Genomic DNA, 17,500 nt, shown 5'->3' on the forward strand with positions numbered 1-17,500 from the left:
GCGATGAGCTGCAGCCCTAAAACGATTAGCAGCGACAGTGTCCCCTCCTCATCCTCACGACACTGGCTGATGTTAATGAGACCTGGACCGGCCGTCGCTGTGGGCAGACGTACGGGGGAGGAGGATGAACGGGGGACTGAAACGAGAGGGAAAGGGGAAGATAAAGAGATGATGACAACAGTTGGAGATGGCGGGGCTCGGCCCTGTCACATATCTCATTGGACGGGGGCGGCGCCGTGGAGGCGAGCTGCGATCTCTCCCAACATAATTCCTCCCTCCGGTCCGACCGGGAAGTCGACAGGGGAGGGGAGGAGGGAGGAGGAGAGAAAGAAATGGAGGTGTTTAATACTGACGGCCATACTAATGCACCTCCCTACACCTCCTCTTCCTGACTCCATCCATCCATCCTCCGCCTCGTCTCGCCATCTTTTCTTCTCCTTGTGAATTTCTGCTCCTCTCCCTGTTTTCTATCATCTCTTCCTCCTCCTTTTCTTGCTTTCCTCACACCTTCCTCATCCGTTTACCTTCTTCTCCATCTTCTTCCTATCCATCCTCTTCTCCCACTTTTCCTCCCTCCTCCTCTCCCTCCCTGCCTCCATCCATCCCTCTCTCCACCCCCCCTCCCAAACCTCCAAACAGGATCTAATTGGGAGGCGGAGTGGGGGGCCAGACCTTGACAGACAGGAGGTCAGTGTAATTGCTGCTGGCCATATTTAACATTAAGATAATCAGGCCATTAATTACCCTTTGGATCATTAAATCAGCCACTTGCAAAATGAAATTTCGGCCTCTATTACTCACTTGAGAGACCACGAGGGGAAGGCATTTTTTCATCCGTCAGCCTCCCCCCTGAACCTCCCCTCGCTCCCGCTCCTCCTGCCGCCTGGACAAAGCCTCCGCCGACCGTCTCCCACAACACAACCTCCACCTCCTTCTTCTTCTTCTTCTTCTTCTGTTCAACGCAGGTTTCTGTCAACGCTCTTCTCAGGCTAATAATTATCTTGTACGTGATACATGTACGTATATTGGTACGCACTCCAACGATGTTTTAACGTCTCCACAGAAATTCGGAGCTGCTGTTTAGTTACAACATCTTGAATCCTGGTTGACGCGTCTCTAATAAAACAGCTGATTGTCTGCGTACACATCAGCAGTTTCTATCTGAATGTATTTAAGCCTCATATGTTCTGCTGCCTGCTGACGTCTCGCAGGTTGATGTGTAATTTAAGAGGAGCGCTGAGTGAATGTAACCTCGGCTTCTACATATCGTTTCATCACTTCATAGACCGTCAGTGGCACTCCATAAAGCTGTCGTAAACCCTCCACGCCCTCCTCTCAGGATGCTCCAGTGATGAAAGATAAAGACGGATGAAGACGAAGAGGAGGGAGAGAACAGGAAGTTATGTTTCCTTTCAAATTTAAAATGTGTGCAATCATCCACCTGCCACAGTAAAAGAAGCAGCTCCTCAAGGTGAAGCCAGGAAAAAAACACAACAATGTTTAAAGACGTTTTTAGAATATTTAAGTGGGTTTTTTTTTAATCAGTGTTTGGATGGAAAATAAATAAAGTTTGAAGAAATGAAGGGATGTCTGGAGAAAAGCATGAGGAGGAGAAGAGCGAGGGAGAGACAGGATGTTAGAAAGAGAGAGGAGGATTTACGGAGGTGAAACGACAAACAGCGAGCCACTTAAGGAATGGACTGATAAATACTATCGACAGGGGGAGACGGGGGAGAGAGGGGGGAGAGAGGGGGGAGAGATGGAGCTGCAGCCGAGCGTTGCGGGTTAATTGAGATAATATTGACCTCCTTCTCTAATCTCTGCAGGGGAAACATGCTTCAGATTCATAAATAAATAGGAACATGAGCAACAATAAAAGCATTAGTGCTCTGACGGAGGAGGGCTAATGGCACGTCAATACATAAAGATCTCTGCCAGAGTGTGTGTGTGTGTAGGTGTGTGTGTGTGGACGGATGTGTGTGTTTGTATTTTAACTGTAACATGTTTCCTTTTTCTGCAGACACACAAACACTTGGAACAAAGAAACAAAACGCACTTTAAAACACACAAAATCACAATCAGGACGTCACTGCAACATTTTTAAATTGTCTCCTCACATTTCACTGCTTTTATTTTCTAGATGTGGTATTTTAACAGCAGTGAAGGACTTTTACTTTGGTAGAATCCTGTGAGAACTTCTTCCATCACACGAGGTATTAATGGATGTTTGTGTGTATTTGTGCACATGTATTCATTGTGTTTCGATGTGTTAGCATATCTGTACACACCGTTTGTCACTGTGTGTGTGTGTGTGTGTGTGTGTGTGTGTGTGTGTGTGTGTGTGTGTGTGTGTGTGTGTTGGGGGGGTCATGTGGGGAGTAATTATAAGGTGCTTCTGTTGACTAATGAGCGTCGGGGGGGTGAGTGCAGGGGGAGGACGGGGAAGTCGATCTTTATGCGGTTGGCAGTCAGCTCTAATTTGTTATGATGGCTGCTGGCTTCCCAAAGCTGCAACGGCCGATAATTACACAACACACACACACACACACACACACACACACACACACACACACACACACACACTCAGAAGTGCAGGTACACACTGATCAACACCAACGTCACGCTAAAGTTCACCGATTTGTTACTATCCCCTGTAGTCCACGAGACAACACACACACACACACACACACACACACACACACACACACACACACAGTCTCTCACACACACACACACACACACACACACACACACACACACAGGTTTGTGGGCAGTTCTGTCAGTATCCAGCACATCCTGTATGAACCCTGGTGAGCGTCAGACGCTGAAACGCTGCCCCCTGTCTGCAGCTGGCAGCACTCACAGAGGCCAGTGGTGGAATGTAACTGAGTACATTTACTCGAGTACAGAGCCACGTCCTCCTTGTCCTCCACTACATCACAGTTGGAAATACTGTACCAAACGATTACAGTGATTTCTCAATTAATCGATCAGTTGTTCGGTCTCTAGATTGTCTGACGACGTCCTCAAATGTCTCAGAAAGATATTTAGTTTATCGTCATCGCGGAGGAACGAAACCAGAAAATATCACAGTGTTAAATAATCATGTTTAACAAGCGGACATCAGAGAATGAAGACTACTTTCTCTGAAACTGATAAACCAAAATAACTGCTGATTAGGTCGATGATTGAACAGTCCAAAACCTGAAGACTCTTTATTTACCATCAGAGGAGAAAGAAAAGCAGCAAATCGAGTGTTTTTTAAATTGATAACTTAAATACTTCTTGCACCACAACATTCATCTCTCAGTTTAGATTCTTACACATGAAACATGTAAAAAACAATAATCTATAAATGATGTTTAAGCTGCAACAGCTCGTTCCAGGTATCCTTGTTTGTGTTCAACATCGTTTGTTCTGTCGTCTGGTCTGAACCAGAATAAACCAGAACAAACCCTCCGGTGATCAGGAGACTTTCACTCACACCCTCAGTTTCCTACCTGCTGGCGTCTGGTCCAGGTTTCAGGTGTCCCTGCGTGTTGGCCTCCCACACGCTGTTGGCGAGCTCGTTGCCGATGGCCGTCATCACCCTGATGAGCTCCAGCGGCCACTCGTCCAGGTCCAGAGACCGGACCCTGGACAGGTGGGTGCCCAGGTTCCTGTGGATGCCCGAACACTCGATGCAGATCAGAGCTCCGAGGTTCAGACTCGCCCAGTCCGGGTCTGGAGCAGAATTACACAAGTGTTAGCTGAGGATATTAGCTAAAGCAAAAAACAGCTGATTCGTCTGAACGTTTTAGTCATTTTTGTTGAAGACTTCAGCAGAAACTGAACGAAGTCTTCATCCTGCCGTCAACACGAGCTTCACTGACAGGAGTCAAACAAAGTAATACACCTGACTGTCACTCATGTAGTTTCATTCTGTATCTGGGGAACAACAACCATCTCCTTCACAGTGTTGGAACTCACTCTGCGTTTCACAGTCGGCACAGCGACCGTTTCCTCGGATACTTCTGATGGTCTGCAGAGCCATGGCCTCCGTCTGGCTCGTCAGACGAGACTGAAACAAAGGAAACAAAGATGAAACCAGCTCAGGGCACAAGGACTGAAGATCTTTGGGTGTTGGCTGCAGGAAATAAGACTTAAAAAGACTCCACTCTGATCATTTATGTGATGAGTTAAAGGTCAGTCGAGGCCCCAGACTGTTGATCAACTGTCTGATTAATAACATAATTAGTTAGTGAAACTTTCAGGCTCCAAACACCGACGACAGTCAGGTTTTTGGTCATTCTGCAGATTGTTTGAGTCCAAATTCTTTCAGTTCTTTCTGCCCAAAGTGTGCACAGATGTGAGTCCAGCCGACGTCACCGCCGTTTGAGACTAAAACCCTCCGATGTCGGGGAATGAAGGAATAACACAACAAACAAATGGAAAAGGGGGAGGGAGGGGAGGACGGTGTTTTGGGTGAGACGGGGCGGGGGGCAATAAAAGTCTGAGAGCCTGAGGCGTCAACACAGCGGCCTCGACTGAGCCGAGCCGCTCGCTGCATGTGCAGGTGGAAAATGGCAACGCTGAGGCCGAAGCTGAGCTCCAGTAATTACTGTTTGTAATTATGTGAATCAGAGTGTTTGTGTGTGTGAGCAGGTGAGAGTAACACAAAGGTCCTGTTTCTACTGTGTGAGTTACTGCTGATTTCTGTCTGATATGATTCTCCAGCTGCCTGTAAATCCCCCAAAACATTCCTCATCAGCAGACATCTCAAAACACTGACTGGTGCTTCAGACGTTTCAGGACTAACCAGAGGAAACTGAAGACTCAGAGAGCCTCACCTTGTTCTTGCTGCTCTCGCAGGACTGCAGGCTGGCCAGGATCTGGCTCTCGATGACCTGCACCCAGGCGTCTCGCTCCTCGTACGAAGTGGCCTCGAAGTGCCACGTCTGTCCCGTCAGCGACACGATGGTGAACTCAAAGTTCTCCTCTTGTTCTGTTGGAGAGACAAAAGAGAGAAGAAGAATCAGGACAGGAACATCCAACAAGAACACGTCACACTCAGCAACGATTCACCTCGGCCAGGTGGTCTTTCATTCAGAGAGAGAAGAAGAAGAAGCTTCTTGTAAACCAAAGAACGGAATTAATACACTGTTGGTTTATAAAAACACAGATTATTTCATCTTTACACAGACCGTGAAGATGACGATCACATCCTCACCATCTTATTGCTGCTGTTTGTATGTTTATATTTATATCTCTGCTGACTGAAGGACACCTGTTCTCCTGAGCCGACCGCAGGTGACCTACGTGACCCCGCCCCCTGAAGCCAGGATGTCACCTAAATTGCGTCCTGCCCTCAGCTCTGCTGGCATGTCAGTGGGAGAGGTCAGTCATTACAATCAGGGCTGGAGGGGGACATGTGGCTGTATTACCCAGAACCCCCTCAGAGGTTAATGGGGCAATCAGGAGTCAATTAGACGGAGAGCAGGACTGAAGACGCAAAGCAAGACTTCTTTAGAAACAGTCGTACAAACTGGATGTGTGGTTTCAGATCAGATATTCAGACGATCAATGTGACTGGAGTCCTGTTGAGAGGCGGAGCTAACAAAGACTGTCAGATATGGTTATAAAAAGGCTTCAAAGTGGATCCTTGAGTTGTGATTATTAGCTCAAGATACTTTCCTTTACAGTAAACCATCTTCTTTAAGTTTTAAAGGCTGTTTTCACCAACCTTCCCTCCAACATCGGCCTGAGGTTCGCTGGATGTTAGCGAGTGTTTGTGAACAACTGGAGCACATTTGGAAACCGTTACAGATCACAGAGGGATGGAAGCAGAGGTGAGGCGGGGGAGGGCTGAGAGCCCGGATCAGCACCACAGCAGATCACACAACATCCAGCCTCTGTTTACAATTAGCCCAGTGAGGAGGTACAGATGAGGGGGACACGGGTAATCACTTAATCAAAGGACGGCCTCCAGCACAGCAGGACTCCTCCGTGTCTGCTGGTTTGACCCTCGACAAAAAGCATGTGAGGAGGTTGTTTTATGAATGTAGCAGGAGATGAAGCATCATTTATCCACGACATACATACACCCCAAACGGTCGGGGCGACGGCAGATCTCTGCGCGGAGGTCGGTAATCACTCATGACACTTTGAGGCGAGCGTTTCTGGAAGCAGCGGTTTCATGACGTGTGCCGGGAGTGAAGCAGTGAAAAGATGAGAGGTTTAATCAGTCGGAGAGCGGTCACGGCCGGCCCGCGAGGGAACGACCATTTGCTCTTCCTCAACTCCAGTCATTTGGCTAATTGGGAGCGTCTCAGAGCACCGGAGCTGAAGTTCCCCTCTGGCTTCGCTCTGGATAATCAATGGCCTTGTCCGAGGAGGGGAAGGACGGAAGGTAAGGATGGAAGGGAGCGCCCCGAGGCCAAACCACCGGCTCAGAAACCCTTCCACTTCCAGGATAAAGAGATTGAAAACACCTTTGCTGACCAAAGTTTCCTTTGCTGAAGACAGCGCTGGATCGTTTTCATCTCGGAGCTGCTTCAGGCGAATGATGAGCTGAGTCTGATTAGTTGATGTTAATTAAAACTACTGTTTACAGGGGCTGGTTAACGGCTCAAGGTTAAACCAGACTTCTGCTGTCGTCCACGGAAAGTATGAGAGAAAACGAGTCAAGAACGAAACAAAAGTTAAACCACACATTCTGCTGGGATGACTTAAAATGAAACACAGGCGTTTAACTTTAGACTGGAGACATCTGTGTAAAGGGAAGTTCACCTAAAAATAAAAAATCCCCTCATCCTCTCGTCCTCCTGATGATATAAAGTCAGGTGAAGTCTCGAGTCCACAGAACAGTTCTGGAGCTGCAGCGTTCTGCTAAACAATCTAAATAGCTGGAAACTTGATTTAAAACAGAAAAACAACCAAACAAACAAAAACGTTCTCATTAACTCCATTAAAGGTTTGCAGAATTAGCTGTTAGCACTTTCTGTTAGCATTGTACTAATGGATGTACAGACAACTATCACTGGATCAATGTGAGACTGAAGAAACCTAAAAACATGACTTCTCTAAGGCAAGTTCTGCAGCATTAAAGTAGTGTCTCTGTGAGGATTTTAGACCAGTATGTGGAACAGACATCTGATGGTTTTTGGTTGCAGTTACTTCAGTTCTGACTTATAAACCAAAACCTTGATGTTGATTCTTTCCTCAACACTAAACAACACAACAACTGCAACTTAAAACTCAAAAACACAGAAGAACGACGAGTCTCCTGATCAAAGTATGAAGGTTAGGGGCTTCGACGCGAGCCAGAAATGAAACCTCTGTATATTTAAATGTGTCTAATGAAGGGCAAACTGTACATAATGCAGAATGATAATTTTCCGGAGTGTGTTTGGAGGCTCCTGGGTCTTCGTTCTGAACGACAGCCCACCCATCAAGCTCCGCTTGAGCCCTGCAGGGTCAAGAGCAAGAATCCCATCATAATTAAATTCCCATGATTCTCTGTGTTCAGCAGGAGGAGGAGGAGGTTTGGCTGCCTGACAATTATGGAAACCAACAATCCAGAAAGGCCCTGCCTCTCCGCAGCGTAAATTAAATGCTGCTTCTGGATTTAAATGCTGCACGCTGACCCAGCGCACCACAGCAGCTAATGAACGAAACGAGGGGGGCAACTGGAGAACCACTCCCAGAACCCACGGCCCGGTTCACTCCCAGAACCCACAGCTGAGCCGGTCTGTGCAGGAAAACACACCCACAGCACATGAAGTTAGACGCTGCACCAATCCATAACAATGGACACCAGAAACTGAGCTTACAGAGAGAAAACACGGGACTGAAACAACATCCATCTGAACTGACTTCTTCCTCCATCTTAAGACTCCATGTTTCTACTAAGATAGAAAGAAGTTCATGTAGAACATTTGCCGAATTCACGAGAAGGTCCAAATAATGCAGAATGAGTCAGAAACAGAGTTTCACAGAGTTTATAAAGAGTCTCCAACTCAACTACTCACTAAACTGACACATTTGTTAAGGGAGTCTGGTGCTGTTGAGGTTGTGTTCGTGCTGGCCGAGTCCTTCCGAGCGTCTTCAGCTGCTCCGCCTCTCCTCGGCGTCGCCGTTCACGACTAAACGTATGCATGAGAGTACAAACACACACAAACACTCAGGCGGCGAGTCACCCGCGCCGTATTGGTAATTACTGCCACCGCTCTCGGCTACTGTGGGCGACATTCACACAGGGAGAGGTGGCGGCGAGGCAATTTGTGAACTCTGACACCGGTAACCTTTAACAGCAGCAACAGAACAAACCAAATATACAGCATTTACAAGACGCAGCGAGGGAGGGGGGCAGGACATGCATACAGGCCTATCATCCGGGTGTGTGTGTGTGTGTGTGTGTGTGTGTGTGTGTGTGTGTGTGTGTGTGTGTGTGTGTGACAAGCAGGACGGTAGGTGCAATGAGAGGGGAGGCGTGAGGGAGACAAAAGGGGGCCTCGGGAAACACAAATTAAAAGCCTTAAATGTCACCGCACACAGTATTGCTTTGCGACACAGGTCATTACTCCCCATATTATTCGCAGCCTTTTACAACTTTAATAACCTGGAAAATATCGCAGCCGATTGTTCCGAAGTCGCTGTGGAGGAGGGAAAAAAGATGAAGTCTATTTCCTGAACAAGTAGGAGGAAGAAGCCGTGACGCCGAGCAGATTCAAGACTGAGTGGAGATGATTTAACCCGTTTGGACTCGATCATGCAGACGACACTCAGATCACATGAGGTGTGTTCACACAGACAGACGGCAGGCAGGCAGGTGGAGGTCGGACACCACCTGCACCACGCTCGCTCCCTGAGGCTGCATCGTCCTGCGTTTGTTCGGTCGCGTCCTCACAGGTGAGGAGGGCGGGGGAGGGGAGGACGCCATGACAGACGGGTCAGGTGACTCAGGCAGGGGGAAGAAATGTGGAAGTTTCTCTGCACCAAACAAGTGAACCAGACACAGACGCACAGCCCAGAGTAAGAAGCTGCGTCAGGGTTTGCAGGTCAGAAGAAGTCGAGGATACAGACGGGCGTTTTCATGAAGCAGCTCCTCGCTACACGCTGAAACACTGTCACTGACTGGAGCTGCTCAGCGGGAGCGGCCATGTTAGTTGAACACATTTTTCTAAAAGATGATGAGAAGCATGAGAAAGTATCTGTTAGGTCAAAGATAAAAGCCACTGTGCGTCAACATCGACTCACTTTTAATTTGGGGATTAATTTGTCAACTTTTGTATTATTTCTCTACTAAAAGCTGAAGATAAGACACCAGATATCTTTCCATGATATCGACTGCATGTTTGGGGGATTCAGAGTCCGTTGTGTCTGAATGATGGACAGAAATTAAGATTTCTGAAGTGAAACTATTTAAACTGGTGGCTCGAACATGAACCTCCAGTTTAGGGTCATTATGTTATCCGGGAGAATCTGTTTCCACTTTCAAATCAGTGATTCACGACAATTTTGTCCTCTGAACCCGCCAAAATAAAGGTACGTCAACATGTGACTTCCTTTTTATATTTTCAGATCAGTGCACCTCTGATCGATCAGCCTGTGAGTGACGGTTCCTTCTGAAAATGTTATCTGAAGGTATTTTGAGACCTGATGTATTAAAATGATTGGTGTCACTTTATCGAACACATATAAGATATAAAAAGACAAACTAGGTGTCAAATAAGACAAAAACTAGTAAATACAAACAGTGTGTTTGTTTACTGTCGAATAAACAACAAAGTCATTCTAGTTTCTGGATTATCTGACTCATCGTCTCGAGTTGTTGCCCGTCTGAACCTGAACGTCTCGACATCTTCTGACCCTTCAAACCGCTGCTTACTGGGTGTAGCACATTTCTCCAGGACAGGGTGCTCCATCGGGTCAGGGAGGGGCTGATGGAGGTCCACCTGTCTGTCACAGGTGGTTCTTTACCTTCAGAGTGGAGCAGACTGTTGGTGTAAATGCTGCGAAGGCTACCGACACGACTAAGTTTCCACGCTCTACGCTTGGCTGCGTCCCCCGACGGCAGGAAGAGAAGAAGAAGAAGAAGAGAGGGAAGCACAGAGCAGAGGAATGAGACGACATGAAGAAGAAGAGACAGAGAGACAAAAACAGCAGCGTTGAGCAGGGATTGGTCCATCGGAGAGGGGGAGTGGCTTGTGTGGGGAGGGGCCAAAGAGCACGATGGAGGGATGAAAGTTTGCAACATAACAAACGAGAGCAGAAATTCTGAAACCTTCATTTTCAGCAGCATCTTACTGGATCCTCAAACACATCTAAACCCTCAACGCTTCTTCAACCAACAATATATCTTCACACTTAACGAGAACAATAACGACTGACACCAGAAATTCTCAAATAAGAGCAACGTCTCAAATAAACGGCCAACAGATCCCCAAGATGTACACCATGACTCCATGAAGGAAGTCCTGCTGATCTCACTGAGACTCGTCACTGAAGCCGCCGATGCTTCAAAAATGCCTCAAAATAAAAGAGGTGATATGAATCCAGGAATCTTAAACCCATCCAGAACATCAGAAGGATGTTTTTGAATATAATCTCAGGAGCAGAGTGAAGACAGAGCACACAGACTCACATCAACATGGACGCTGCGTGTTGATCTCCACAGCAGCTGTGATGGTGTGACGGCGTCGTGACCTCTGACCTCCTGCTCCGGCTTCAACAGCAGAGCCGGGGTAATGTTCGCTCCCCCGGGGCTACTGTGAGGCGAGCGCAGACGCCGACACTTTAAATGTTACTCTGCTTGTTTGTTTCCAGGCGAGTGTTCACTGAGCGTCTGTCCATTTTAAAATGAGTCAAATACCGCGGAGCTGCTGAGCTGCTGAGCTGCTGAGCTGCTGAGCGCTGTGGGCCGAGCGGCACAACATCATCATCCAGAAATGAATCAGCCGCTTTAGAAAAGGTCACAGGTTGGATCACAGAGAGCGAGCAGGAAACGGAGCTGCTGCTGGATATCTGCAGCGTACCACAATGTTTCAGGTTATATCTCAGATCACGCAAGAATATATTTCATTATTGATATTTTAACTGTGTACAAACATCAACAGGACAGCTGTGATGTTACACATATTTAATAAAGACTGTTTAATTTGAGGCGTAGAGAGAGATTATAAAACTTGAATATGTGCAGCTGATTCTTTATTATTTCACTCTCTGAATATTATAAAATGTAAACGTAGGAAAATAAATCACAAGACTGAAATCATGTGATGTAAAATCAGTTTCTGAAACATACAAATAAATCTGATTAATCAGCCGATGTTTCATTTATTTTCTTTAAACGTTTCCTATTTTCTCAGGGGAATAAAACTATAAAGTACTCCATTAGCTCCTCCCCCTCCTGACGTCAGGTACCAGTGGACCACCTGGACCGGGCTCCACAGTGCTGCTCTTTGTTTCCACCTGTTTGACCCGCGCTGACCCAGGTTGACCTGCGATGGCGAGCGAGCGGCGGCCATCTTCCTGATTAACGTCCATTAACTTTAGAGGAATTCATGTTTCACAATGAGGCAGTCAGAGGCCACGAGCTGCAGGTGCACACACACACACTGAACACACTGAACACACACACACACACACACACACACTGAACACACTGAACACACACACACACACACACACACACTGAACACACTGAACACACACACACACACACACACACACTGAACACACTGAACACACACACACACACACACACACACACACACACACACACACACACACACTGAACACACACACACACACACACACACACACACACACACACACACACACACACACACTGAACACACTGAACACACACACACACACACACACACACACACACACACACACACACAGTTTCTCGGTCGAGGAATCAAAGCGTTCGCAAACACAAAAACTCTTCGCAGTCAGGAATGTGTTCAGGGATCCTGCTGTTACCTGTGTGAGGCCACTTCAAACACCTGAAGCTCTGTGTGTGTGTGTGTGTGTGTGCGTGTGTGTGTGTGTGCGCGCGCGTGCGTGCGTGCGTGCGTGCGTGTGTGTGTGTGTGTGTGTGTGTGTGTGTGTGTGTGTGTGTGTGTGTGAAGGTATTTTACAGGTCAACTTTCAAAGCTCCAGGATGAAGGAGAGTATCAAACGACGGCTAGTTAACAAGAACGGAGGCTGTGATCACCTGACACAGGTGTGTGTGTGTGTGTCGCTAACACACAGCGTGAACAGCAGTGCAATCAACTTCTATTACAATTAATCTGCATCATCAATACATCTATGTAAAAATAAATAAAGGAATGAGTGAAGGGACACGTCTTCAACAGTCTTTAGTTTCTGCCACGTCAAATAACCAGAGAAGATTTTTGTTGGCAAAAAAACGATTGATTGATTTTCAAAATACTTAAATCTGTTAATCTGTTTCAAACATGAGGAGAGTCAAAGCTGAAACACCAACAACAACAAGACAAGTGTGATTCCAAACACCCAGAGGAGACGCGACCATTAATCATCCTCCAGTCGAGAAAATGTTTTTATTTAATTCCTGGATCCTTCCGTTCGTCTGGAGCCACAACACGAGTTAATGATCTCATCCTTCATCTGAGATTTGTGGAAATATGTTGAGTAGTTTCTGTGTAAAACAGCTGACAAACCAACCAACCATTAAACCACAGATCAGGATGAAAACTGAACAGAATCTACAGGAGCGCTGCGTCCTCGTGCCTCCATCTGAGCTCAGAGTTTGGTCTGCTGGTGTTGTCAGGATCAGAACCAGAATCAGAACCACTGGTCCTGATGGAGAAGAGGAGCAGCACTGTGAGCCGGCTCCATGTGTGTGTTGGTGCTACCTGGGGGAGCTCGGCCACAGAGGGCGGTTCCCCCTCATGAATTACCGCGAGCCTCCGCTGACACGGAGATACTTCACCTGCCCGCCCGCCGTGACAGGCGGCGAGCCGGCGGCCGGCCCAGCGCGCTCGGTGCTTAATGGCTAAATTGGGAAGACTGTTACTAATCGCTTATTGAATAATGAAAGTGACACAGCTGATAAAAGATTTCAATACGGTGGATTATTTATAATATTTCACTTAAGCCTCTCCGGCTGACTAATAGGGGGGCGAGGCGGAGCGCAGGAGGAGTGTTTGTAAGGAAACGGCCACGGAGAGGAAGAGGAGGAACCACGACAACCATGGAGAGCGTGAAGAGGAGGAGGAGGAGAGAGGAAGAGGAGGAACCACGACAACCATGGAGAGCGTGAAGAGGAGGAGGAGGAGAGAGGAAGAGGAGGAACCACGACAACCATGGAGAGCGTGAAGAGGAGGAGGAGAGAGGAGATTAGGAATGAACCACGACAACCATCGAGAGCGTGAAGGGAGGAGGAGGAGAGAGGAAGAGGAGGACCACGACCACCCTGGAGGAGCGTGTGAAGAGGAGGAGAGGAGAGAGGAGAGGAGGAACCAAGACAAACCACGGAGAGCGGTGAAGAGGAGGAGGAGGAGAGAGGAAGGAGGAAGGAACCACGGACCACCACGGAGGAGCGTGATGGAAGGGAGGAGGAGGAGAGAGGAAGACATGAGCAGAGGATGGAAATTAAGAAAGATAACAAATAAGAAAGGAGAGGAGAGAAAGAAAGAAGTGAGAGAGGAAAGGAAAAAAGACAAAAGCAATCGAGAAGGATAACGGAAACAACGGTGAGAGGATAAAGAACAGGAGAAGAATCGAGGAGAATTAAGGAAAATAAAAGGAGAAGTGATGAAAGCAGGGAGGGAAGAGAAGAGAGGGAGGGGTGGAATAAAGGAGGGAGACTGAGAGAAAGCAAAGAAGAAGAAAGAAAACTGAGGACAGGAAACGGAACCAAAAGAAGGTGAAGAAGAAGAAAAAGCAAACAAAGGGAAGCGAAGGAGAGGAAAGAAAGCGAGAGTGGAGGAGGAGAGCCGGGAGCAGCCGGAGCGTCGATCCGTCACTCAGACAGCCACTTGCCTTGTCAGCTGCTTGATGCCTCTGTGATGGAGAGACGAACATTACACATCTGCTGCTGCTGCCACATCTGTTCAGCCAGCCAGTGTGTGTGTGTGTCACAGTGTGTGTGTGTGTGTCACAGTGTGTGTTCACCAGCGTTTACGAGGTTCTGACTCAAACCTCTTCCCCTCTCTCCGGCTCTGATCCGTCTGATCCGCAGCAGAACACACCTGAGCCTGAACATCGCCGAGGTTAGAGGTTCAAATCCCTGAACAGGACACTGATGACAAGAAGGGGGCGGGGCTTCACCTCTCTGTGTGCCACGCTGCGTCACCACGCCTTTAAGGTGGATCAGAACCAAAGACCGTCCGATCGTCTGTTCACTTCTGAAGCAGACGATCATCTCAGTCCACCAAAAGTATTCGACTCCTGACTTTTTGTTTAATTTCTCAAAGTCGTTCAATAAATCAGGAAAAACCTCTCAGACCTCCTAAAAACCTTCTACCGTCCCGACTGGATACTGAACCAACCAGAACCTGCGCTCAAACTGTGCGTCTCACAGCGCCGACCACGTGGAGAAGGTTATGTTACAAACTGATTCACAGTCACAGCAGAGACAGAAGAAGAAGAGGAGCAGGATGAAGAGATGAAGGGCTGACAGAATGAGATGAGGAGGAGATCCGTCCCTCACAGAGGAGGTCCGGAGTCTCACACCATCACATGACTGCGTTTCCCGACCCGGGTCCAAAACACACAGCGCCAGGGTTCTTCTCTGGAGTCACAACTACAGAAATATATTCATAAATGACTTAAAGTTAAAGAGGACTCAGAGGAACACTTCTCTGGAAGACTCGAGTTATTTCAGTCTGTAAATACTTGTAAATACTTAGAAGTACATGTGTGTGCAGTGTATACAGTATACAGTAAAGTGTATAAGTACATGTGTGTGCAGTGTATACAGTATACAGTAAAGTGTATAAGTACATGTGTGTACAGTGTATACAGTATACAGTAAAGTGTATAAGTACGCGTGTGTACAGTGTATACAGTATACAGTAAAGTGTATAAGTACACGTGTGTACAGTGTATACAGTATACAGTAAAGTGTATAAGTACATGTGTGTACAGTGTATACAGTATACAGTAAAGTGTATAAGTACATGGATACATGTTAGAAGTGTTTAGAAGTGTAAAAGTAAGCAGATATAAGGATAACTGTCAGCATCAGGAATATAAAAGCACCTGAAGGTGTTTAAGTTATTTGGAGTGTGTGAGCAGATTTTCAGCGACTTGTTTCAGGGGGAAGCATTTAGCTGCCGGACCTGGGCGGGGAAAGTGTGAGGCGAGGGGAGGGGAGATGGTGTTACCTTCCGCAGTACCAGAGAGGCCGTCGGCTTTGAAGTTGCTGGTGCTCTTCTTCCTGCGGTGCTTCTTGCGGTTGGCGTGCGGCGACGGCGGCGGCTCCATCTTGGGACTGGTGGTGCTGGAGATGCTGGGACTGGAGCAGACCGAGTCTCCCAGGCCCGTGTCTGCAGGTCCAACAAACATGGATACAATCAGGTACCTGCGGTGGAGCAGCTGAGCTAATGACATCACAAGTAGGTAGCTGACAGGAAGTGTGCTCTAAAGCCCACAGCAGGAGGCGAGCGGAGTGAAGCATGCAGGGAAAGTGAAGCAGGAGAAGTCTTGAGGCTGAGGGTGGAGGTGCAGGTGGGGGTGGGGTGACGTGGATGGAGCGCGGCGTGCAGATGGGAAGGCCGTTAATCCACGGCGGTTAATTGCACTCTCGGGGATGGCATCTTGTCAGCAGAGATAAGTTGTCACATTTTCCACTTGAGCTGAGACTAAACGATTGTAAAATAAGTTATGGCCGTCCTTGGGGCTGTCTGCCGTTCACGGGGACGCGGCGGCCGGCGAGCGCTTGTGTGTATACACGTGTGTGTGTTTTGTGCACATGTGTTTCCATCTCCACACGCGCACACACACACACACACACACACCGCCCATGTCAGTGCCGCCGCCGCGCTGTGATATTGATGGAAGCTGAATGTTATTTTATTCTGCCGCTAGTCACGGCTGTCAGAAGAGCGGCGGGCAGAGAGAGAGAGTCCACTCCCTCTGCTGAGAGCCTCGCTCGCCCCACAGCACCGACCCCACGGACCCGTACAGGACCCGGTATCACTGAGGCCTCATCCCTTCTGATCCTTACTCAAAATAACGGCTGAAAGGAGAACGTACTGATTTTGAGCAGAAGTCTTGTGGCTCTCTGATAAAAATCTCCTTCAGTAACGCTGAACAAAGATCTTCTCTGATATGAGATCAAAGCAGAACAGGAAGTGTGTGACTGAACTCATCCGTCACGCCGTCGTCAGGTAGTGACTCACAGGGTGAACAGGACGGACCTCTGCACGCAGCTTCATCACAGCATGATATCAGAACTATTCTGCATCGACCAGCACGTCGTATTCATCCATACAGTCTGACGTGATACAGTTTTGGTTTGATTAGCAGCCTGTGATCGATATGACACCACACACAGTTACAGGAGAGCTTCAGGACTGTAAAGCTCAGAGACTCAAAGCTCCTGCTGATCTCGTTATGAACCCAAATGTTCAGAAATAAACAGAATCCACGACGACACGTCAGATCCGTCTGTCGACTGTGAGATGCTCTGAGGTTCAAATCTGATTCAGGCGTCATCAAGAGCTGAAAGTGTCTGATGAAACAAACTGTAACTGACTGTAACTGTGTGTGTGTGTGTGTGTGTGTGTGTGTGTGTGTGTGTGTGTGTGTGTGTGTGTGGGGCCCCTGGGAGTCCACTGAAAGCACTTCACAGCTTTAAACGTTATTTGAGGAGGGCTGGAGGGCACGACGCTGACGACAGAGCTGTCAGTCAAGCTTATTGTCACGGCAACACACACACACACACACACACACACACACACACACACACGGCCTGACAGCTGTCAGTCTTAGCATCTCGCTGTGTGTGTGTGTGTGTGTGTGTGTGTGTGTGAGGGACACACACTCAGTGGCCATTAGCTTGACAAACAGTTAAGCAGCATTAGCGGTCTGGCAGCTGGATCAATGGAAGGACAAATGATAGGCTCCCCCGTGGAGCTGCGCGCTGAGGCCCTATGAACCCCAGCAGGTTGCCTACGGCGGAGCTGCGTGTGTGGACCTGCGTCACTGTGTTTGTGTACCTGTGCTGACTCCTGAGTTGGCGATGACGGTGGCGTCGGTCCACTGGTCGGCGCTGGACACGGAGTAGGAGCGCTGGTGCATCCCCTCCAGACCGCGGCTGTTGAACGACACCAAGCTGACGCCGCTCGCCATCTGAGACACCGACGTGCTCGTGGTCACAGACCCTGAGACGGGAAGACAGGAGAGGGTTTACACTCTACTCCCATAACATACAGATATCACCAATACCTGATCAACAGGATGTCAGCTGTCTCTAACAAGCTCCTCGTTTTAACACCTTCACCTGAGAGACAACAGCTCTCTCTGAATGTAGTGAAAG

General features: G+C 48.0%; 1 protein-coding gene across 1 annotated transcript in view; it reads right to left on the minus strand.

The window, feature by feature from the left end:
- The window catches only part of LOC115576535 (arf-GAP with GTPase, ANK repeat and PH domain-containing protein 1-like), an 87,415-nt gene that overhangs the window by 8,254 nt on the left and 61,661 nt on the right, over nt 1-17,500 (minus strand). Inside the window, exons 11-16 of the mRNA XM_030409064.1 lie at nt 17,181-17,345; nt 15,345-15,506; nt 9,961-10,038; nt 4,830-4,984; nt 3,970-4,060; nt 3,501-3,723 (exon numbers count right to left, since the gene is read on the minus strand). Of these exons, the coding sequence (XP_030264924.1) occupies nt 3,501-3,723; nt 3,970-4,060; nt 4,830-4,984; nt 9,961-10,038; nt 15,345-15,506; nt 17,181-17,345 (874 nt within the window). The remainder of the gene's footprint in view (nt 1-3,500; nt 3,724-3,969; nt 4,061-4,829; nt 4,985-9,960; nt 10,039-15,344; nt 15,507-17,180; nt 17,346-17,500) is intronic.

The sequence above is a fragment of the Sparus aurata genome, chromosome 24 (assembly GCF_900880675.1).
Source record: "Sparus aurata chromosome 24, fSpaAur1.1, whole genome shotgun sequence".
Classification (NCBI taxonomy): domain Eukaryota; kingdom Metazoa; phylum Chordata; class Actinopteri; order Spariformes; family Sparidae; genus Sparus; species Sparus aurata.